General features: G+C 36.6%; 1 protein-coding gene across 7 annotated transcripts; it reads right to left on the minus strand.

Annotated features, from left to right (window-relative positions):
- Window positions 1–224: 224 nt before the first annotated feature.
- On the minus strand, window positions 225–24,948 carry MTERF1 (mitochondrial transcription termination factor 1). Of its 7 annotated transcripts, none has more exons than XR_006211071.1 (3): window positions 24,903–24,914; window positions 24,337–24,395; window positions 225–297 (listed from the first exon to the last, which is right to left on the minus strand). XR_006211071.1 is itself a non-coding variant. In XM_007076724.3 (3 exons), exons 2-3 carry the CDS (start codon window positions 24,366–24,368, stop codon window positions 17,769–17,771), a joined length of 1,221 nt encoding a protein of 406 aa, XP_007076786.2. In that variant the 5' UTR covers window positions 24,369–24,395; window positions 24,903–24,948; the 3' UTR covers window positions 16,507–17,768. The 7 variants fall into 7 exon arrangements, 6 of the variants coding, with proteins under 6 accessions (XP_007076786.2, XP_042822067.1, XP_042822089.1 ...); XM_007076724.3 differs by lacking the exon at window positions 225–297 and adding an exon at window positions 16,507–18,957 and having other exon boundaries at window positions 24,903–24,948; XM_042966133.1 differs by lacking the exons at window positions 225–297; window positions 24,337–24,395 and adding exons at window positions 16,507–18,957; window positions 24,519–24,681 and having other exon boundaries at window positions 24,903–24,934.
- Window positions 24,949–25,154: the final 206 nt, after the last annotated feature.

Genomic DNA, 25,154 nt, shown 5'->3' on the forward strand with positions numbered 1-25,154 from the left:
TTGGTCCAGGCTATGGACCCTATAGTGGCCTGTATACTGGCTCCAGCCCCTGCCAGTTATGGTCTGGAAGCCCATGGAGGACACTGTCTTAAACAATCACTCACATATGAGGAGCCTTTGTAGAAGCCAGGGAGTCCAGCAAAGAAGTTTTACCACACAATTAGGGTAATAATAATAATAATAATAATAATGATGATAATGATAATACTGGCTCAGATGCATTGGAGAGTTTGACTTTACTCACATCACCCCTCTCCAAGGCAGCACAGTTCAGTGCCAAGAGGCCCATGATTTCACCTATGGGAGAAAAATGAGAATGTGTGAGTGAGCATCCAGCTTCCTCAGCCAGAAAACAATATACAAATAAAATGAGAAGTTTAAAAGAGAGATAGAATAATAATTAAAAAGAAGTTCTGAACCTGGAGAATACATTAAATGAAATGAAAAATGCAATAGAGAGCACCAATACCTGCGTGGACCAAACAGAAAAAGAGAATCTGTGAGTTAGAAGACCAGGACCTTTGAAATTACCCAGAGGAGAACACAGAAAAAAAAAAAATAATAATGAAAAAGAGTGAAGAAACCCCATGTGATCTGTAGGATACCTTCAAAGAAACAATCTATGAATTTTTGGAACCCCAGAAGAAGACAGAGAAAGGGGGCAGAAAATTTATTTAAAGAAATAATTTCTGAGAACTTCTCGAATCTGGGAATATTTGAGCATCTAAGTTCATGAAACTCACAGATTCCTAAACAAACTCAACTTAAAAAGATCTTCTCCAAGGCACATTAAAATAATTGTCAAGGGGTGCCTGGTCACTCAGTCAGTTAAGCATCCAACTCTTGATTTTGGCTCAGGTCATGATCTTGCAGTTTGTGAGATTGAGCCCTTCATCAGGCTCTGCACTATCAGAGCCCTTGGGATTCTCTCTCTCCCTCTCCGTCTCCCCCTCCCCCACTTGCATGCTCACTCGCTCTCTCTTTCTCTCTTTCTCAAAATAAATAAACTTTAAAAAAACTGTCAAAAAACAAACACAGGGAGAATTGCAAAAGGAAAACTTGTAACTTGCAAGGGAAGCCCCATAAGGCTATGAGTGGATTTCTCAGCAGAAACCTTACAATCCAGGAGAGAGCAGGATGGTATATTCAATGTGGAAAGAAAAACACTGCAAACTAAGAATACTCTATCCAGCAAAGTTGTCCTTCAAAAATGAAGAAGAAATACTTTCCCAGACAATAAAACCTTACGCAGTTCATCACCACTTACACTTGCCTTATAAGAAATGCTGAAAGAAGTTTTTCAAGTCAAAGTGAAATGATGCTAATTAGAAACATGAAAACACATGAAAATATACAATACACTGGTAAAGGTATGTGTGGTAACAACTTAACTCTCTAGGAAAAATGTTAAAAGAAAATATTTTTGAAACTACAATTACAAAAATTTGTTAATTAATACTGCAACTAGAATTAAGTTCTTGTATCATAAGATAGAATGTTATAAGATGTGTTATGTAAGCCTTATGGTAGCCAAAAAGTAAAAAGCTACAGTGGATGCACAAAAGATAAAGAGAGGGGAATTAAAGCATGCCACTATGGAAAATAAGCAGTTCACAAAGATAGACAGCAAGAGAGGAAGAAAAGAATAAGGGAGATACAAAACAGACAGAAAACAATAAGATGGCTTTAGTAAGTCCTTAACTATCAATAATTATTTGAAATGTAAAAAAAAAAAAAAATAAAAATCTCCAGTCCAAAGGCATAGAGTGGCTGGATAGATTAAAAACAAGATCCTACTATATGCTGCCTACAACAGATTCACTTTGGCTTTAACAACACAAATAGCTCAAAGTGAAGGGATGGAAAAAGATATTCCATGAAAATGAAAAACATGAAAAAGCAGAAGTAGCTATATGTATATCAGACAAAATAGACTTTAACTCAAAAGCTGTAATAAGAGACAAAAATCATTATATAATGCTAAAAGGATCAACTCCTCAAGAGACTATAACAATCAGAAATATATATATGTACCATGGGGCACCTGGGTGGCTCAGTCGGTTAAGTGTCCAACTTTGGCTCAGGTCATGATCTCACAGTTCATGAATTCAAGCCCGGCATTGGGCTCTGTGCTGACAGCTTAGAGCCTGAAGCCTGCCTCAGATTCTGTGTCTCTCTCCATCACTTGTGCTCTGTCTCTCTCAAAATTAATAAACATTAAAAAATTTTTAATAAAAAAAGAAATTCATATGCACCCAACATCAGAGCACCTAAATATATTAAGCAATACAAACAGATCTGATGGGAGAAATACACAACAAATACAATAATAGTCACAAAACAAATCACACCAAACTTAAGAAAATTAACGATATCTTTTCTGACCAAAATAGTATGAAACAAATCATAATGGAGGAAAACTGGAAAATTCACAATATGTGAAAATTCAACAACACGTTGCTGAGCACAGAAATAAAATGGATCAAGGCACCTGAGTGGTTTAGTCAGTTAAGCATCTGACTTTAGCTCAGATCATGATCTCATGGCTCATGGGTGCAAGCCCCACATTGGGCTCTATGCTGACAACTCAGAGCCTGGAGCCTGCTTCAGATTTTGTGTCCTCTCTCTGCCCCTCCTCTGCGCGCTCTCTCTCTCTCTCTCTCTCTCAAAAATAAATAAACATTTAAAAAATTTTTAAGAAAAAAAAAGGGATCATAAGAAACTGCTGTGAACAATTTACACACCAACAAACCGGATGACCTAGAAAGTGAAGAAATGCCTAAAAACATATATAACCTACCAAGACTATCAAGACTGAATCATGAAGAATAGAAAATCTGAATAGACCAATAATGAGAAAGATTGAATCAGTAGTCTAAAAGCTCTCAACAACAAAAAAAGCTCAGAAACAGATGATTTCACAGGTGAATTCTACTGAACATTTAAAGAAGAATTAATGCCAATCTTTCTCAAATTCCTCCAAAAAACTGAAGAGGGAACACTCCCAAATTCATTCTATGAGGCCAGCATTACACTGATACCAAAGCCAGATAAGGACAATACAAGAAAAAAAAATTACATGCCAATTTCCCTGATGAACATGGATGCAAAAGTTCTCAATAAATTATCAGCAAACCATATTCAACAGCACATTAGAAGACTCACACACCAGGATCAAGTGGGATTTATCTCTGGGATGCAAGGATGGTTCAACAAAGCAAATCAATAAGTGTGATATACTATATTAATAGAATGAGGTAAAAATCATGTGATCTTCTAATAGATGCAGAAAAAACATTTGACAAAATATAACATCCTTTCATGGTTAAAAAAATAAAAACCAACTTTCAACAAATTGGGTGTAGAAGGAACATACCTCAACAAAATAAAGACCATATATGACAAGTCACAACTAGCCTCACACTCAATGGTGAACAGTTGAAAGTTTTCCTTCTAAGATCAGGAATAAAACAAGGTGTGCACCCTCACCACTCCTGTTCAATATAATACTGGAAGTCTTGCCAGAGAAATTTGGGGGGAAAAAAAAGAAAAGAAAAGAAAGAAAAAAAATAAAAAGCATCCAAGTTAAAAAGGAAGGAGTAAAATTGTCTCTGCTAATAGATGATATGATCTTATATATAAAAATCCTAAACACCCCCACCAAAAACTGTGAGAACTAATCAACAAAGCCAGTAAAGTTGCAGGATACAAAATCAACAAGCAAGAATCAGTTGCACTTCTATAAACTAATAACAAAGTGTCTGAAAAAGAAACAAGGAAAATAATATCATTAACAATAGCATCACAAAACAAAATACTTTGGAATAAATTTAACCAAGGAGGTGAAAGATCTATACAATGAAAATCACAGGCATACCTCATTTTATTATGCTTCACTTTATTGTGCTTTGCAGATACTGTGTTTTTTTACAAATGGTAGGTTTATGGCAACCTGGCATTAAGCGTGTCTATTGGTGCCATTTTTCTCATACCACTTATTCATTTCATGTCTCTGGGTCACATTTTGGTCATTCTGGCAATATTTTTCATTATTATATTCATTATGTTTCTCTGGGATCAGAGATCATGACTCACTATAAGCTCAGATGCTGGTTAGCATTTCTTAGCAATAAAGTATTTTTTAATTAAGGTATATACGTTATTTTTTAGACATAATGCTGTTGCACACTTAATAGACTACAGTATAGTGTAAACGTAACTTTTATATGCACTGGGAAACCAAAAATTCATTTGCCTTGTTTTATTATGATATTCACTTTATCATGGTGGTCTGGAACCAAATCCACAATGTCTCCAAGGCATGCCTGTATAAAACTTTGGTGAAAGAAACTGAAAAAAAACACAATAAATGGAAAGATATTCTATGTTCACAAATCAGAAGAACTAATACTATCAAAACGTCCATATTACCCAAAGCCATCTATGAATTCAATGCAATCCCTATCCAAATGCCAATGGCATTTTTCACAGAAATAGAAAAAAAAATCCTAGAATTTGTATGAAACCACAAAAGACTCCAAATAGCCAAAGCAATCCTGAGCAAGAACAAAGCTGGAAACATCACACTTTGTGATTTAAAACTGTATTGCAAAGCTATAGTAATCAAAAGAGTACAGTACTAGCATTAAAAGAGACTCATAGAGTGACAGAATAAAGAGTCCAGAAATAAACCTACACAAACATGGTGAACTGATATTTGACAAGGGAGCCACGAATACTCAATGGAGAAAAGGTAAGGCTCTTTAATAACTAGTGTTAGAAAATCTGGATAATCACATAATAAGAATGAAAATGGGCCCCTGTCTTATACAACTCACAAAAATTAACTAAAAGGGATTAAAAACTTAAATATAACACCTGAAACCATAAAACTCCTACAAGAAACCATAGGGAAAAAGCTCAATGTCATTGGTCTTGGAAACAATTTTTTTATAATTCCTGTACAGTTAACATACAGTGTTATATTAGTTTCAGGTATACAATACAATGATTTGACAATTCTATATATTTATTATTCAGTTCTCATTGTGATAAGTGTGCTCTTAATCTCATTCACCTATTCCATCCATCCCCCTTCCTATCTCCCCTCTGGTAACTATCAATTTGTTCTCTATAGTTAGGAGTCAGTTTTTCAGTTTCTCTCTTTTTTCTTTTGTTCATTTATTTCTTAAATTCCATATATGAGTGAAATCATATGGTATTTGTCTTTCTCTGACTGACTTATTTCACTTAACATTATATACTCTAGGTCCATCCATGTTGTTGCAAATGGCAAGATCTCATTTTTTATGGCTAATATTCCAGTGTGTGTGTGTGTGTGTGTGTGTGTGTGTGTGTGTGTGTGTACTTCTTTACTCATTCATCTGTGTACACTTGGGCTGTTTTCATAATTTGGCTATTGTAAATAATGCTACAATAAACATAGAGGTTCATATATCTTTTCAAATTAATGTTTTTGTGTTCTTTGGGTAAATACCCAGCAGCGAAATTACTGGATCATATGATATTTCTATTTTTTTTTTTTTTTGGAACCTCCATACTGTTTTCCACAGTGGCTGTACCAGTTTGCATTCCAACCAAGAGTGCATGAGGGTTCCTTTATCTCTACATTCTCACCAACATTTATTGTTTCTTGTGTTTTTGATTTTAGCCATTCTGACAGGTGTGAGGTGATATCTCATTTTGGTTTTGACTTGCATTTCTCTGATGATCAGTGATGATAAGCATCTTCTCATGGGTCTGTTTGTCATCTGGATGTCTTCTTGGGAGAAATATCTGTTCATGTCTTCTGCCCATTTTAAATTGGATTTTTTTTTTGGTGTTGAGTTGTATATGTCCTTTATATATTTGGATACTAACCACTTATTGAATATATCATTTGCAAATATCTTCAGTTATGAAAGAAATTTTAAATATATATTTGGCTTGCATTTGTGGCTCACATTATATTTCTATTGGACAGTCCTGCTATAGTGTATCCATCAGCATCTCCCAAATCTACTGTCATCTCCTTAACTCAAGTTACTATCATTTCTGGCCTGGACTACTGCAATGGCCTCATTATTTATCTTCATGCTTCTCAATCGTCCCATTTAATTGATTCTCCTCACAAATTACAGAAATCTTTTTTAAATGTAAATCTCATATTTCTTATTTGCTTAATATCTCTCAATGGGTTTTTCATTTTCGTTAAGGTCCAAGCTTGCTATCATGCATTTTGAGGGCCTACATATGATATGATTCCAGCACCTACACTCCTTTCCATCACTATCACCTCTTCAAAAGCCACTTAACAGCACTCACTATTCTCCAGCAGCATGTGACATCCTTCAGTTCCTAAGACACTCTAAGCTTACACCCACCTGGGCCTATGTCTGGAATGTTCTGTGTAAGCTCTTTGGCTATCTCCTTCTCATCCTTCAAGTCTTAACTTATAATTAGTTCCCTAAGAGGTCTTCCCTGATCAACCAATCTAAGGGCTTGTGCCCTTTACTCTCCATCCTAGAAACTCTGTTTCCTTGAAACACTTTTCTCAGTTTATAGTGACATATTTATTTGTATGTTTAACTGTTTGTCTCCCTTCCTCTGCTGGACTGTAAGTGCTATGATAAAAGGGACCAGGCCTGATCAGCCTACCAGTATAGACCCAGTTTTGGTCAAGAAAATTACTTTAAGGGCCCCGCATAGAATATTCAAGAGTAGGGATTGTTTAGAGGTTAAAAAAAATCTCATAGATCCAGGAATTGCCAGAAAAGAATAGGTCAAAATTGAAGTTAATTGGTATTAGAAAAAAAGCTTTAAATCTGGATTATCTTTGTGAACATTGGGTTAAAATATGTGATCCAGAAACATTCTAATATCTTTTGTTTCTAAATGGGCCAACATTGGCCAAGAGATCCAGTCTTTTTATCAGAATGTTAATTCAATGTATGATTTGGAGATGAGTTTAAAGTTACACCTCCCCAAGTACTCCTCCTGCTTTCTTGTCCTTGATAACCATTCCAGAAACTTCTATAATGCTGACTGGAAACAAGATAGGATCCCCTGACCAAGCTCGGAGCACAATACCCCATGGTGACTTGATAAGCCCTTTGGGAGGGCAGTTCTTTTCCCTACAGTTCTCAAATGGCACGTTCCCTTAATCATAGTGTTGTCAAGCCTCAAATTTATCTAAAAACAGGTAATAAATTATACATAATGTGAGAAAATACTCATAGCATATTTATAAAAATGGGGCTAAAATAGTTACTATGTAATAATCCAGTGTCAAACACAATAGTGCATAGTTGGTATTCAGTAAATATGTATTGAACAAATTATTAATTTTAGCTAGAAAAGATACTACATTTTTCACACATGATATATATGCATAATAAAGACTAAAAAGTTATATACCAATATATTAACAAGTGCTGTTTCTGGGGTATTGGGATCATAGGTACTTTTTGTATGTGTGTTTTTCTGTATTTTCCAATGTTGTGAAGTTATATGATTTTGCAACCAGGAAAAACTGTTATTTTTATTTAAAAAACAATAAACTATCAAAACTATTCCTCTAGGCTCCCTATGATCTAATTTTAGCAGTGATCAAACTATGGTAGTTATATAAATATCATTTTGATTGGAAAATGAAAGGAGAAAGGGGTGAACTTAGGTTTTCTGAAGGATCCAGTTGGTCAAGCCATTGCCAAGGTGACTCATTTGTTCACTGACTCTATGGAAGAAAGTCAAGGAGTGCAAAGCAAAACTTATCTACGTGGGTACTAATTTCAGGTTGGAAGGATGGGCAGAGAGGCAGGAGGAGGAGAAGGAAACTTCTCTATCTGATGATAATTTTGTTCTAGTTTGTTCTCAAGTTTTCAGATGTCAGACAGAATGTGAACCGGAATTCAACTTGATGAAGGCATGATGCAGACCGTAAAGACATGACAAGACATCCTGTAACTGCAGAAGTTTCAATCTCTTTTGTGCCTACCATGACTTCTGGTGCATGCATTGTGCATATGGTGCTTTGTACTGAAGATAGTTTACATTTATTCCCAATTCTATCATCCTCCCTTACATATTGATTCTCAGATCTAGAATTGTTCACCCAATCATAGTTAAGTGAGCGAGGTTATTAAAGCTGCTATATTAGATGCCATGGGAGACTCAAGAGCACATGCATTCATACTTGCAGTGTCTTCTAAACAATCAAGAAACCAAGGACAGTTTATAATGTGTTTATTTGATATATAACTATTTTCACATCAAACTCTGATTTCCTCACTTCAGATGACATCATTAAGATCTTAATTTAAAAAAAAAATCCTCCTCAAGCTCCCAAGCAAATATAAAGTTAACAAAGTAATTGGATTAACTGCAGTGATGGGGAGACAGTACTATCTGATGCTGGGTTTTGTGTACAGACACACAACAAACACCACCAGCTTTAAAGATAAAAATTAAATAAAGGAGAGGATCTGGCAGTAGTAACTGAACAAATGCAAAGATGTTACTACATAATATTGCAAAGCACTAAGATTTCTAACAGATAAGAAGAGAGCTTCAAACCTAAGTAAAAATGCCAAATGTACCCTAATTATATCATTTCAGAAGTGTCTAAGACAATTAAACAGTGGCATTTTTTTAAAAGGAATGAATAACCGGGGCACCTGGGTGGCTCAGTTGGTTAAGTGTCCAACTTCAGCTCAGGCCATGATCTCACAGTTCGTGAGTTTGAGCCCCACATCGGGCTCTGTGCTGACAGCTTAGAGCCTAGAGCCTGCTTCGAATTCTGTGCCTCCCTGTCTCTCTGTTCCTCCCCCATTCATGCTCTCTCTCCTTCAAAAATAAATTTTTAAAAAAACATTAAAAAAATTTTTAAAGGAATGAATAACCATTCGAGAAAAACCACTCTTGCATTCTTTTAAAAGACATTAAACTACCAGGGGGAAAAAAACACAACTGTAGACAAGAGTATCTGTTTATTCCAGCTTGAGGCTGACAGAACCTACAGATAATGTGGTACCCCACCAATTCTTTTCTGGTTTTTAAAGGATGTTTTTATTTAGTTTAAATTATCAGCTAGACGTACAACTAGCTGACTTTAGAAAACTGTATAGCAAAACCTCTGCCTGCAGTTCCCCCTGCAGTTCATGAAGTTCTGTGTGCAAGTCAGCACAGAGTGATTAGGACCAAATTTTAATTCTTTTACCAGTTATGATTGCTTTGAATTATTAATTAAATGTGTAATGTATACAACTTTAATTGTTTATCAGTTATTCATCATACACACTACATTAAATTTTAATTCTGTGAATAACTTATCACATTTAGCTAAATCAATAAGCTGCAGCCATGTGTACTGTCCTATAAGAAACGCAGTCATATAGCTTTGGTCAGGATAAACAGGCATTCTGAAGAAGGTGAGCAAGTCTGAGAGATACACATTTATATATGCAGAGTGGGATAATGCTGATCTAAGTGCACTAATTTTGCTGTAGATAGACCCTTGATTCTTTTAAAATTTTTTAAATGTTTATTTTTGACAGAGAGAGAGAGACAGAGCATGAGTGGGGGAGGGGCAGAGAGAGAGCAAGACACAGAATCCGAAGCAGGCTCCAGGCTCTGAGCTGTCAGCACAGAGTCCGACGCGGGGCTCGAACTCACAGACCGTGAGATCATGACCTGAGCCGAAGTCGGATGCTCAACCGACTGAGCCACCCAGGCACCCTGACCCTTGATTCTTGATATCAGTGTGGAAATATAAAGTCGTATACATTTGTTCAATAGAAATGAAGAGTATCTAAACACACACACACACACACACACACACACACACACACACACGAAAATTTAGTCTCAGATGAAGATTTCACTTCAAGTCAATTTTGAATGTATAAATTATTCAACTTTACTGAGGTATAATTGAAGTATACTAAAGTGCACACACTTAAAATATAAAATTTGATACATTTTGACATATGTATATATTTACAAAACCATCACCATAATAAAATAATGAATATATACATCACCCCCCTAAAGTCTGTGCCCCTTGGTAATCCCACCTTCATGGTCTTCCTCACTCCACCCTACTTCCATCCCAGACAACAAATGATCTACTTTCTGTTACTGCAGATTAGTGAGCATTTTCTACAATTTTACATAAATGTAATCATACAGATTATACATTTTGTGTGTGTGTCTAGCTTCTTTCATTCAGCATAATTGCTTTGAGATTCACCCAGGTTGTTGCATATATTAATAATTCATTCTTTTGTGTTGCTGAATAGTATGCCATTGCATTAATATATCCCAATTTATTTTTTCATTCACTTGTTGATGGATATTGGGCTGCTTCCAGATTTTGGTTATGAACATGTATGTACAAAGTCTTTGCATAGATATAAAGCAGGCAATGTTAATATCAATGTAGAATTCAAAGCAAAATGCATTAACTAGGATAAGAGAGAACATTATACTGTTATCTACTAAAAAGATATTGGTCACAAGCCTCTAGGGCCAGGGTGCCTAGGTGGCTCAGTTGGTTGAGTGTCTGACTTCAGCTCAGGTCATGATCTCACAGTTAACGAGTTCGAGCCCCGTGTCAGGCTCTGTGCTGACAGCTCAGAGCCTGGAGCCTGCTTCACATTCTGTGTCTCCCTCTCTCTGCCCCTTCCCTGCTCATGTTCTGTCTCTCTCTGTCTCAAATATAAACATTAGAAAAAAAAAAAAAAAAGCCTCTAGAGCCACCTGGGTGGCTCAGTTGGTTAAGCAACAAGTTTAGCTCAGGTCATAATCTCACAGTTCGTGGGTTCAAGCCCCTCATTGGGCTCTGTGCTGACAGCTCAGAGCCTGGAGCCTGCTTCTGATTCTGGGTCTCCCTCTCTCTCTGCCCCTCCCCCCCCAAAATAAAGTAAACATTAAAAACAATTTTTAAAAAAGCCTCTAGATAAGCCTTCACAACAACTTTCCATTGTTAGCAAGGATCTGTCGTGAACAAGATACCAGTCCTAGCTGATTTTACAGGCAAGTTCTGCCAATCTTTAAGGGAATAGATAGTATCCACCATTTTCAAATGGTTCCAAAGCATAACCAAAAAATAGTAATAAGCTTCCAATTAATTTATGAGGCTGACACAATCCTGATCCAAAAACCTGACAAAATGTTAACCTCCCTCCCCCTAAAACACAAAGAAACTATGCACTGAAACTTCCATAATAACAAGGTGAGATGGAGAGGAAACCTATAGATCACTTCCCCTTGTAAATACTAATGAAAACTCCTAAGCCAAATATCAGTAAATTGAATATGGCATAGGTTGTAGTTCCATAAAACAAAGGATGATATCAAGAAATCAATTAATGTCATTCATTAATGAACTGAAGAGATGATTTTTTAATTTTTTTTCAAAAATTATCATTTATCCCTGATTTTAAAAAATAGACAAACCTCTTTGTGAACTAAGAATAAAAGAATATTTCCCCAACTGCATGATAAATAAGCTAGCTGGAACTTTGTTTCTGTGTACTGTTTGAAGGTTTTTATAATGATTCTGTATTCTCAGAGAATAAATTCATTTCCATTGTAAAATAAAAAGAAGAAAGATAATGATTGTAGGCATAAATTGAAGGTACCCTGACAGCTGTGAAGGTGGCATTGGGACATTCAAAATGGAGACGGAAGAACTCTCATAATACTATTAAAATTTTTCACAATTAACACAAAGCTGTTCCTGTGCATAAGCTCATTAATTTTCACACAATATTGCTATTAAGGAAAAACAAATTCCAAATATCCATCTGATTAATAGTGAAACTGAGACAGAAAATGGGATTTTATCAGTATGCCTTTATCTCTCTACCAAATTCCACTCAGAAATCAATCAAAAGGAAGAGCCTGGGTGGCTCAGTCAGTTAAGTGTCCAACTCTTGATTTCAGTTCAGGTCATGATCTTGTTGTTGGTGAGTTCAAGCCCAGCACCAGGCTCTGCACTGACAGCATGGAGCCTGCTTAGGATTGTGTCTCTTCTTCTCTTTCTCTTCCTCTCCTGCTCTCTCTCTCTGTCTCTCAAATAAATAAATAAACTTAAAAAAAGAAATTAGTCAAAAGGCTAAAAAAGAAATTCTATACATAATTTGGTTTTTTTTCTTTTTATTTAAAATCTTTGTGAATTGAGAAAAAAAAAAACAAAAAAAACATGTGAAACCAAAAAGGTAAACATCAACTATCTTGAAAAGACCAGAAGAAAGTGAAGATGCAAGACTGTCATGAGGGGGAATACCAGAGACATGAAAATGAGCAAGAAGATACAGAGAGCCGGTCATAACATTCACCATGAGTGCCTTTCTCAGTTCCCCCAAAATGATCCTACTGCAACTCTGCCTTGTCCCAAGTTCCTGAGTCAACAGGAAATAAACTAAGGAGCGAATGAATGGCCTCAGTCTAGGAACTTCTTGGCTAATTTAGAGTACCCATCTCTCAAGTACCAGGTAGCCAATCAAACCCAAGACCTCCAGAGATGATCCCTAGAGGACCACAATGACTATAAGTCACAGCTCAACCTCCCCAATGTTGGGCAACCAGGCTTATGCTATGATCTCTTCCCAAAATCTCTCTAATAACAGTCCTGCTATCCTACCTTGATTATGCCAAGCTCTTCCTGCATTGGATAACTGCCTATTATTAAAGTCTGTGGCTAGAGTTCTGCCATCAAGAGATCTCCACTAAATCATACTTCCAGTGTAATGTGTAGAGTATTACAGTCCACAGGGAAGGAGCCAATAGTCAAGTTTATTGGATCTTTAGTCACAGACCATGTACCTACCCAGGCCTTAGAAATTATATGATGTAAGGAGAGAAATGATTGGTTTAATAACCCAATAAACTCTTATAAGTGCTACTCATTCTTTCATTCCTTCCTGCTAAGTTCATGATGAAAAAACTAATTTTTTCTTTAATCTTTGATATTGTCCTAATTCTTGCAGTTATTTGAAAGTCCTCAAGTTTATGCCATTTAAAATGTACTGATAATTTCCATTTAAAAAATTAAGTTTTTGCAGATACATCTGACATTTGGAGAACAGCAAAATGCAGCATTTTTAATGTTCACATTTTCTAGAGTGAAATTTCAACTTATAAAGTATACCAATGGTGAAAAAATGATATTATGTATAACACTATGGAATACCGAACTAATGTAGGTAGGATTTTTCAAAAAATTAGTAATGTACTAAAATTTACTCACTATGTTTAATAGAGGGGGACTGACTAGAGAAATTCTGCCTCATCCAAATGACAGAATTTCATGCAAATGTTAAAAATTGTGTTACAGGTGAATACTTAATTGATTCTGTAATTAAATGATTACTAAAAAAATAGTATGTTCAGGATCTATCAGGTTTTTTAAAAAGCAACTTATCAAATACACAGTTTGATCTCAATTTAAATATATATGCCACATACCTACTCATATTACACCCATGTATGATATATTCTGCAAAAAACAAAAAACAAAAAAAGCAGAAGTCCCCAAATGCTAATCAATTATCTCTGAAAAGTAAAACTATAGTTTTTCTTTTTTGTATTCCATTTATTTTCCATTTTTCCCATTATAAACATAGATTTTATTTTTACTTATGAAAAAAATATTAAAATTTTGTTTAAAATGTAAAATTTTATAATTTTAAAAAGCATAATTTTTATAATTTAGAAGTCTCTAAAAGAAGGTATACATACATAAAGTATGACATCCTAATCTTGCCGGACAGGCATTATCCATTTGTTGCTACAAAGAGGTTGTCCCTCCCAGCTTCCCAGAGATGTGCTGTGTTGTACTGCTGCGCATCCCGCATTTCTCCCTGGCCAAAACTGTTGCTGTTATATCACCCATTGCCATCCCAGGTATAATCATCATGGCCAGTTGAGGATCAACATATATGATATATATATCCTCTCTATATAGGCCTAGGATCCCCTCCTTTTTTTTTTTTTTAATTTTTTAATATATGAAATTTACTGTCAAATTGGTTTCCATACAACACCCAGTGCTCATCCCAAAAGGTGCCCTCCTCAATACCCATCACCCACCCTGCCCTCCCTCCCACCCCCCATCAACCCTCAGTTTGTTCTCAGTTTTTAACAGTCTCTTTCCCCTCCTTTTTTTAAATGCTCCTTTATATTTTATTTACATTAGCCATAAAGAGAATACAGCAAATACTGGAGAAGGGATTTTTAATAATTTTTGGATGTAAAGCTTAACACTTAAAATTATGCTTGCTTCCCCCACCCACACCAACTCAACATGCAGGTATCATTTATTTCATATATGCTGATCCTAGTAGTGGAATTACTGGATCATATGGTATTTCTATGTTTAATTTTCTGGGGAACCTCCATACTGTTTTCTACAGTGGCCACACCAATTTATATTCCCACCAACAGTGCATTAATGGCTCCCTTTTCTCCATATCCTCACCAACACATGGACGCTAGTAGCCATTCTGACTGGCGTGAGGGGATATCTCATTGTGGTTTTAATTTGTATTTCCTTGTTAGTGATGTTGAGTATCTTCATGTATCTGTTGGCCATCTGTATGTCTTCTCTGGAAAAATGTCTATTCAGATAGTTTGCCCATTTTTGTTTAAGTTTATTTAGAGAGAGAGAGAGAGAGAGAGAGAGAGAGAGAGAGAGAAGGGGGAGGGCAAAGAGAGGGAGAGGGAAAATCCCAAGGAGGCTCCAGGCTGTCAGAGCACAGCCCGACATGGGGCTTGATCTCACAAACCATGAGATCATAACCTGAGATTAAATCCAGTCAGATGCTTAACTGACTGAGCCACCCAGGCGCCCCAGTCTGCCTATTTTTTAATCAGATTGTTTGATTTTTTTGTTGTTGTTGTTAAGTTGTATAAGTTCTTTATATATTTTGGATATTAATGCCTTATCAGATGTATCATTTGCAAATATCTCTCCCATTCACTAGGTTGCCTTTTTGTTTTCTTGCAGGTTTCATTTGCTGTACAAAACCTTTTTATTCAGGTGTAGTCCCAATAGCTTATTTTTGCTTTTGTCTTCCTTGCCTGAGGAGATATATCCATAAATATATTGTTGAGGCTGATGCCCAAGAGATTACTGCCTATGTTTTCTTCCAAGAGTTATGGTTTTAGGTCTCACATTTAGGTCTTTAACCCATTTTGAGTTTATTTTTGTACATGGTGTAAGAAAGTGGCCCAGTTTCATTCTTTTGCATGGAGCCGTCCAGTTTTGATGCCAATAATGTTTTATCTCTTCTGCCACCCACGTCCCTCAGGTTCCTTATTGCTAAATTCCAAAGCAATGCCTCAGAAAATACTTCATAAAATTCAGAAGATGTAGGGAACCAATGCTTTGTTAACAATAATATTTACTCCCAATAATACTATTATACCTATACAATGGAATATTATTTGGGAATAAAAAGTAATAAAATACTGATATGTGCTACATGGACCAAACTTGAAAACATGATGCTAAGTGAAAGAAGCCAGTCACAAAAGACCACATATTGGATAATTCCATTTATATGAAATTACAGAATAAACAAATTTAGAGAGACAGAGAGTAGATCATCGGTTGTTTAGGGCCAGGGAAGGGAGGGGACAATGGGAATTTACTGCTAATAGGCAAAGGGTTTCTTTTAGGGGGCATAAACATATCCTAAAATTAGATTGTGATGATTATACAGCTCTAGGAGTATAAAAAATATTGAACTGTATAATTTAAGTTGGTGAGTTATGTGAATTATTTATCCATAAATCTATTTTTAAAAATATTATTATAACTGTATTACAGCTATCATTGGACAGTTACCATCTGCAAAAAGACTTAGAGACTCCATATCATCTGATATTTGCCATCTGTGAGGCCAATTTTTAATCTTACAGCTGAGAAAACAAGTTCAGTGAAGTTAAAATATTTACACAAAGGTGCAGAGCCGGTCAGGAATGATGCCCAGATATATCACTCTAAATAAGTATCTCTCTAAAGCCTATGTTTTCTTAACCATGCCATACTTGCCATCAAATAGTGCATTGGAAATAATTATAAGACTATCATTGACATAAAATGGCCTTGAAAAAGGCCACAGGCATTATGTTTCTATCCATGTCATGAACGGTTTTTTGGAGGTATCACTGATAGGAAATAAGGTTTAAGAGGTTTAGCACCATTGTTATTTAATTCAAAATCCATATCTAGAAAACAAATGCCTCTGGAAAACAGTGGAAAGTAACTAAGGTCATATAATTTGTCCCTTCTCTTTCAGTTCAAATCAGAGCTAGATTGCAAATGTCTTCAAGTCATTACCTGGTTTGTCATTTTTTAAGTCAGTGCATCTAAAAATCTCTTGTTCTTTATTTATATTAGATGAAATTCCCATAAAACATAAATATATAGAAACTATAACCATTTCTTTAAACTACATTATCAGGTAAAAATATTTCTTTATTTAGACTTTATTACTTACATTTAGTTTTTTATACATTTAGAGGTCTTCACAAACAGTAACTTAGTCATCATTCCAAAAAGGTATGTGGATTTAAAAAAAGTTAATTACAAGAGAAAGAAACACAGATATGCTAAAAGAACCATATTTTGTGACTTCTTCACCTATAATGCAACTAATTATCATTTAGTTCCTATATTCATCTATTCGATGCTGTAACAACAGACACACACTCAGTGGCTTAAAACAACACAAAATGATTATATTATAGTTCTGAATGTCAGAAGTTTGACACATGTCTCAGAGTGCTAAATTTAAGGTCCCAGCAGGGCTGTGTCCCTTTCTAGTAGCACTAGGGGAGAACATTTCCTTGCCTTTTCCATTTTCTTTGAGGCCACCTGCATTCCTTGGCTCATGGTCCCTTCCTCCTTCAAAGCCAGTAAATAGGGTCAAGTCCTTACATCATATTACTCTGACCTCCTCTGTTACATCCCTCTTCCATTTTGAAGGACCCATATGATTACATTGGGCCCACACAGATAATCTGGGATAATCTCCCTGTCTTAAGGTCTGTAATTTAATTGCATCTGCAAAGTCCTTTTCCAGTGTAACATAACACATTCAGATTCTGGGAATTATGACACTGACATCTTTGGGTGGCCATTTTTCTGCCCATCAGTTGCCATTTTCTTCAAAGAAAATCAGGATATACCCATAGTAAATTGAGCCTAAGTTGGGGGGGGGGGGGGTAGGGGGAACATACTAATGGTTTAATTGGAGAATGTAGAACTTGAGATAAAAACCCCTCCTTTCTGGTTTGTCAGATTTTTACTGGCATTTTATTTTGAAGATGAGCCACAATTAGATATGTGGGAACAGGAGAAATCAGTTGCCATTCAAAACCCTGAGAGGAAATAGAACTATCCAAATGACTCTGTTGATTTTTTAATCTGAATAGGAACCAAAAGCTTATTTTGTACTTTTTATCTTTCCACATATTGTTCTGTCCTACACTCAGGAAACTACCATTCATAGGACAGTCACAGCCTGTATCATATAATTGGATGTTGTATTAATTCAAACTAGAGAAAAGATAACTGGAAAAACTATACTAGAGCATCCTGACCATGAGTTTTTACAAGCCTTTACAGTAAAATATCCAAAGGATCATTAGCAGCAATTTTTGCAGGTTATACAGTATATACAGTTAAAGAAACCAAACCTCTCCTTTTTGAAAGGCCCAAATTCAAAATGAGGTATCATTACATTACAAGATACTTTTTAATTCCCTAGAACAATGTTCTGTTCAGTGTTTAACTTTTTCAATTTAGCTTTATATCTTTTTTGACTCCAAGATAAAAGAGTGATGTTTGATGTACTGAAATTATAGCCAGCATTTACCAATTCTTTGATTCGACTTTTTAAAGTACTTATGCTTGAATCCAGAATCCGAGGATTTTCAATTATTTGTGATACGCTAATTTTTTCTTCTAGGAGGCAGTCTATTTTATCATTAAACTTTTTCTCTCCCAAGAAGACCACATCTGGATAGCTTAAGATAAACCTGTGCACCTCTTCTTCAGTACACCCAAGAGAAAACAGCTTCTCCTTGATATTTGTGTAGTTTCTGCTGACATAGTCATTGGAAAGGTCTAGAATTTTAGCTCCTGGACCACATAGCAGAATGAGCAGCTGCTCATTGTTCAAGTTGAAAGTTGACTGTAAAAACTCAATGTTAGTTTTCACCCGTTTGGTACTCTGAATTAAAATGAAAGGGTTTTTAAAAATTATCTTCCCAACAAAATCTCTGGGCTCATTGTGACCCAATGACAAACAGACTTCTTGCAAAAGTTCAATCATCTGTTTATTCAGATCTAGACTATTGGAGAAGGTACGTGGGGCATTGGTCAACAATCGACAAAGGCATTTATGGGTCAATCCAACTGAGTAGAGGAACTTGATATTATTTTCTAAGTTTAGGTTGTTTCTGGACCGAAAAAAAGATTCAGGAGAACGTTCCAAGATGTTTATAATTTCAAGGTCTGATGTCGTAATTCTTCTCCACAGATCCCACCGTTCTGAAAGACTTTCAGGTGTGCGTGTAATGGCTCGTGGATATCTTGATATAATGCTAGCAATCACTTCTTTGCTAGCTCCTTTGGATAGAAGGAACATCTTCAGGTCTTGCTCTTTAGTTCCTATCCTATTAAAAACTCCAGGCTGTCGTTTTTTCGCCATGTCAACATCTACTCCCATTTTAAGTAGGTTATTCAGTAGTTCTTCATTCTCTGAAGACTCATTGTCTGTATTACCACACTTCACGCTGTAAAGCCTAAACGAAACTAATTTAAGGAGGATTTTTGCAGGAAACCGGATCATCCAACATCTTGAACCAAAGAGCAAGTTACCTCTCATACACAAGAAGTTTCTTGGTGCCATAATGGTCAGATATCCCAAACCTTTTGGAATGCTGTATAAAACAACATACATAATATTATGCAAATGCATGTGTTAACCAGCTTAAAACCCATATTATGATCCTATAAGCACCATGGTCTTTTCTCTAAAAAATATCTGTAGCTCCAGCTTTCCTGGTGTTGTTCAGCCTCTGCATTCCCACTCTCTAGGTCACTGCTTCTGATTATCTGTGGGCCTGGAACTGTTTCCGTTCTTAATGTGAAGAAAAGAAGTATAATATCATCATTGCCCCAGAATTATTCCTGCCTTTGTCTTGCTCTTTATATTTGGCCTTGTCTACGTTTGCTACCCAAAAACAGTTGCCCCTCTCTACCTCTGCTTTATCCTGGTTTTCAAACTTTGGTTTATTCCTACTAACCAACGCTTTCAATTCTGCCTTGTCTTTCAACTTCCCAGATTTTTGGCTTGCCTCTGCCCATAGATACCAGACTTCTTTGCCCCTGTTCTCTCTTCCTGGTTCCACAAACTCTAAATATAGCCCTGAAAACCAACTCTTCAGACTAATTTCCACCTTAAACATCTTTTTCTAGATTCAGGGTTCTCTTTAAACCCATGCTATCATTAGTCTTAATTCTTAGCTTTATATGAACCTCTGGTCAACAGTTCCCAATCTCAATCTCCTTCAGTTTACCCTATTGCCCCCTTAGTTGTAACCCAACTACTCCAAACCAATTTTTATCTTCAAAACGATCTACTTGGGCTATTTAATCCACATAGTCCACCATATGTGGAACTGTGCTGAGAGCACATAAACATTGAAAAGTTACTCTTACCATCTTCCCCCACCCTACGTTATAAAAGATGAACCCAGGTCTCTCTGCATCTGTTTCACAACACATAACTTCAGGCGAATGACCAAAACTTTCCTAATCATTTAGAAATGGGGCACAAAATTACGAATTTATATATAATAACCATAGGTCCATACTAAAATGAGTATTTCCATTTATAGGAAATATTTTATCAGGAAAGCAACAGAAAATTTTTCTTCTGTTATTCAATTTGTCAGATGACTTATGTTCTTAAGTTAATCATGGTCTGAGTCATAACATATTTTTTAAATTGTACTTTCTCTTAATTTAGTTTATTTATTTTGAGAGAGAGAGAGAGAGAGAGAGCATGAGTAGGGGAGGGGCATAGAGAGAAGGAGAGAGAGAATCCCAAGCAGGATCTGCACTGTCAGCGCAGAGCCTGATACAGGGCTCAATCTCACAAACCATGAGCACAAGCTGAGCCGAAATCGAGACTCAGACGTTTAACCAACTGAGCCACCCAGGCATGCCTACTTTTTCCTTTTTAGACTGTATAGCTGTGACAAACTCAATTCTTAATTTCTAATTAGTAACAATGGGCTCTTATCACTTAAAGGAGGTATTTCCTTTCTTACCTCTCCTAATTAAACATAAAATAAAAAACAGAGACAGATGGTTCCAACTCACCACTAATATCTCTGGGCTTCAGAGATACTGCTTTCAAAGTCAGTATCAAAGAAAGCCTCGGGGCACCTGGGTGGCTCAGTTGGTGGAGCGTCCAACTTCAACTCAGGTCATGATCTCGTGGCTCATGGGTTCAAGCCCTGCGTCGGTGTCTGCTGACAGTTCAGAGCCTGGAGCCTGCTTCAGGTTCTGTGTCTCCCTCTCTCCCTGCCCCTCCCCTGCTTGTCCTCTGTCTCTCTCTCTCTCAAAAATATTAAATAAACATTTAAAAATGTTTTTAAAAAACCTTTTCTGTGTCTACCCTTTTAATGATACCAATTTAACAAGAATTTAAGATTATGTCTACAGGCAGGGAACACTCCTGTATTCACAAGATTCTACAGATGCTCAAAGAATTAGAAAAAGATTCCCAAACTATAGAAGCAAATAACATTCAAACAAAAATGAAGGACACTCATATAATAAACATCAAACAATGTGAATATTTATTTATTTTTGAGAGAAAAAGAGAGACAGAGACAGAGAATCCCAAGCAGGCCCGACACTGTCAGCAAGGAGCCTGACATGGGGCTTGAACTCACAAACTGTGAGATCATGACCTGAGCCAAAATCAAGAGTCAGATGCTTAACCAACTAAGCCACCCAGGTGCCCCAACAACAGCATATTTTAGATTGCCCTATGCTTTGAGTTCACTATTCTTTTCTTCTCCATAATACCACATACTACTCTTTAACTACAGACTCTTCCAAAAATGCATGAATTTAGAAACTCAAAAACAAGATCCTCCTTCTAACTAAAGAATGAAGGCTCTACTCGCACAGTTCAACAATCTGTTCTCTCTTTCAGATGCTTAAGGGTGCCCTCCACTGGATAATGGTTCCGAACACTGACAGTAGTAGATAAGATCTGTGTTTTGGAATGAGGGGTCAAGATGATCAAATGGGATACAGGAAGAAAAGAGTAAAACTCCAATTTATATTTGGCTTTGCCTTTAAAAAATTCCACTATATATATATATATTATATATATAACAGTATGGTAAAATGTGTATAATTAGTAAATATACATACATTGGAAGTACACATGTATAAACCTTTTTTACTGAGAGTGTATACAACCAAAAATCTGAAGACGACCATCTAAACAATAAACTCTTGAAATGATTAGCACCATGACAAACAGGCTGAGCAAGCCACAGAAAGTTCACGAGTAACTGTACTAATGAAAAACTAACAGTGAAAATATATGCCAAATTTCTTAACAAAGGAGTCACAAATCTAAGGTTTCTACTGAATCTGTGAAGGTGAATTTTACATCTTGTGTATAATTCGCTCTCCACAGAAATGTCTTTCACAGGAATTAACATGTCTAAAACTAAACTGAACATCTTTCCAGCCCCCAAAGTAGCCCTCTTCTGATTAATGAAATCACTACCACTATCCTGTCACTCGTGATAAAAATCTAAAAGTGATTGCTTTCTTCCTCTTCCTCAACCCCCAGTCACTGAATCATGTAGATTCAGCTTCCTCAGCTGAATCTTTAGTATCTCTACACTTTGCTATTCTTTCCCACCCAGACTATAACAGCCACATAACTTGCTTCTCAAACATCAGTCATGCAAAAATCCCACCATAGTATACTTGTCAAACAAAAAAGTACCCTATTCCCTGATTAAAGACCTCTACAGTTCTCTCCTAGAGAGCACAACTCTTCAGACTGACCTTCAAAACTCTCACCGCACAGGGCGTCTGAGTAGCTCACTTGGTTGAGCATATGACTTAGGCTCAGGTCATGATCTCACAATTGGTGAGTTCAAGCCCTGCATTGGACTCTCTGCATTCAGCGCAGAGGCCACTTTAGATCCTGTCTCCCTCTCTCTCTCTGCCCTTCCCCCATGTTCTCTCTCTCAAAAATTAATAAAAATTTAAAAAAATAATAAAAACCTCACCACAGAGTTGCAACTACCTTTCTAGCTGTCTGTTCTATTCTACAACCCCACAACAGGCACTATCGCCTCTCAAACTTCAAATCCTAAACATTCTTCCCCATTCTTGTCTCCCTGCCTTTGTGGAAGCTTTTCTTTCAGAAAGGCCCATTCTCTGGCTAACATTAACAACTCAGGCAACAACAGATGTTGGCAAGGATGTGGAGAAAGAGGATCTCTTCTGCACTGCTGGTGGGAATGCAAACTGGTGCAGCCACTCTGGAAAACAGCATGGAGGTTCCTCAAAAAATTAAAAATAGAACTACCCTATGACCCAGCAATTGCACTACTAGGTATTTATCCAAGGGATACAGGTATGCTGTTTCAAAGGGGCACATGCACCCCAATGTTTATAGCAACACTATCAACAATAGCCAAAGTATGGAAAGAAATGTCCCTCGACGGATGAATGGATAAAGAAGATGGAGTATTACTCAGCAATCAAAAAGAGTGAAATCCTGCCATGTGCAACTACATGGATAGAACTAGAGGGTATTATGCTAAGCGAAATTAGTCACAGAAAAGCAACTATCATATGACTTCACTCATATGAGGACTTTAAGACACAGAACAGATGAACACAAGGGAAAGGATGCAAAAATAATATAAAAACAGGGAGGGGGACAAAACACAAGAGCCTCTTCAATAAGGAGAACAAACAGAGGGTTACTGGAGGGGCTGTGGGAAGGGGGATGGGCTAAATGGGTAAGGGGTATTAAGGAATCTACTCGTGAAATCGTTGCACTGTATGCTAACTTGGATATAAATTTAAAAAATAAAATAAAATTTTAAAAAATAGAAAAAAAAGAAAGGTCCGTTCTAATATCTATCCATAGTATAAGGTTTCATTCAAATACTAGCTCCCACAAATCTTTAACTTGTTAAATAAAAACTTACTGCTTAAGTGAATCATTTGTTTTCTAATAACTTATTACTAAAGAATCTACAAATAATATTCTATTTATAAATTTTAAAAAAGAACCGAACTGGACTTAGAACTGACAACTAAAATTTGGATTTGATTACAATACTACAAATATAATATATTGACTGAAAAAATGGTATGAGTGGTCTCAGCTAAGCCTGAAAACAATGACACCTATTATCAACTGCTGGTGAGCATGTGAGGAAATGCAGGAAATTCTCTGCAAATACCACTGCTAGAAAGGAATTTGGCACCATCCACCATATCCTTTAACCCAGTATTTTCACTTCTTTAAGATTATCCAAAGGAAAGGACAAAACACATTTGTTATTAAAAAAGATGACCATCCTAACATTGTTTGCTATAGCAAAAAAGAAGCCCAAATGGCCACCAACAGTAGAATGGTTAATAGTGATATATCTATGTAACATAATACTACACAACCCAGTTTTCTTAAAAAAAAAAAAAAAAAGGCATAACTAACACAATAGAAGGATATCCAAGATATTCTAAGGGGCAAACTGCATAACTGTATGGATAAAAAATATCACTTATATAAAGGCAGAAGACATTAATACATACGGGGGGGGGGAGGTAGATGACTGTTATCTCTGAGAGTTTAAAGGGGTCTATGTACTGTTTCTGAAATTCTGTGATATTATTTAATAAATGTTATTTTACAACCAGTTATTAAAAACAAATGTGCAATCAGATAAATTAAAAACAACTTGATATTCCATAATTAATTGCAACGTCTCTCAATTTGCTGTCTTTAATTAACCAAAACCATTATTCCAAGGGCTAAAGTCCAAAATTAACAAATACACGGAAAACCTCTGTACTCATAACTTGTAAAGCCTAAGGAATAAAAGAGGATATCCGTTCTCCTCTGCTCCACAATTCGCTTGACAAAGGCACTTTTAATGGAGATGGTTAATCAATGCCCCCAAGGTACTAATTCTAGATGGTCTTCTTTTGATAAAATAAAGGAAGTTTGGAGATCTTTACAGGTATCCATTTCTCACCTCATTTGTCTTAAAGAGAGAGGACTTTGCATTTCTCCAGGTCTAGAAAACAGCTGTCCCTAAAAATGGCAAATAAATAAATAAGGGGGGGGGGGGACAAAATATTGTCAGCACTTCGTAATACAGAAAATCGATCCCAGCTAACACTGCATAACGTTCTTGTGAAATGAGTAACCTCTTACCTACTAGGCATCTCTCTCAGAGATGTGAGAAGAAAACGGCGAGGACACGCCTGAGTATTAATGGGAGAAAGCTGCGTAATCACGAATATGATTTGTAAAACCAAAGCTAAGGGCTTCACGTACATGGTCTGTCTTCAACCCCACAACTTAAAAGGCATTATTCCTAAAATTTAAAAATCGGGAAAAGGCCAAGCTCTCTCACAAGTTCTTATTAGCTAAATGAAGCTAATATAATTCCACGGGTTCCATTCCATGCATTCTTCCCCTCTGCCTCCCCAAAATCAACTCCCCCAGGGGTGGGGAGGAATAAAGACTCCACCGTACATCAGTACCACCCAACCCCGCTTCTAAAAAGAAAAGGTAGAGGCCCAGCTAGCCACAGACCTCAAACTGGACCGTACTCGCCAGATGCCTTTACTTCCGGGTCTGGGGAGGGAACTAAAGAGCGGAAATGAACAGGCTAACTTCCGGTCGCGCACAGGTGACGTCGCCTTCCTTGCGCCCCCCGGCGGCCGCGTGGCGTAAACCCAACGCGAAGAGCCCGGCAGGGGGCAGCACGAGACCGTGGTGAGTGCTGGGGACAAGGCTTCTGGCTGGTTTGGGAGGCGGAACCCGAGACTTCCCCGACGTCCCTGC

Source organism: Panthera tigris, chromosome A2 (assembly GCF_018350195.1).
Source record: "Panthera tigris isolate Pti1 chromosome A2, P.tigris_Pti1_mat1.1, whole genome shotgun sequence".
Lineage (NCBI taxonomy): Eukaryota > Metazoa > Chordata > Mammalia > Carnivora > Felidae > Panthera > Panthera tigris.

What these genes read in the sequence shown, in the direction of transcription:
- MTERF1 (XM_042966133.1), bottom strand. Translation starts at nt 24,643, where the DNA reads ATGTACGTGAAGCCCTTAGCTTTGGTTTTACAAATCATATTCGTGATT. An exon ending in CTGAGAGAGATGCCTAGTAG is followed by an intron (nt 18,958 to 24,518) that starts GTAAGAGGTTAC and finishes TGTTTTATACAG; the next exon opens with CATTCCAAAAGGTTTGGGAT.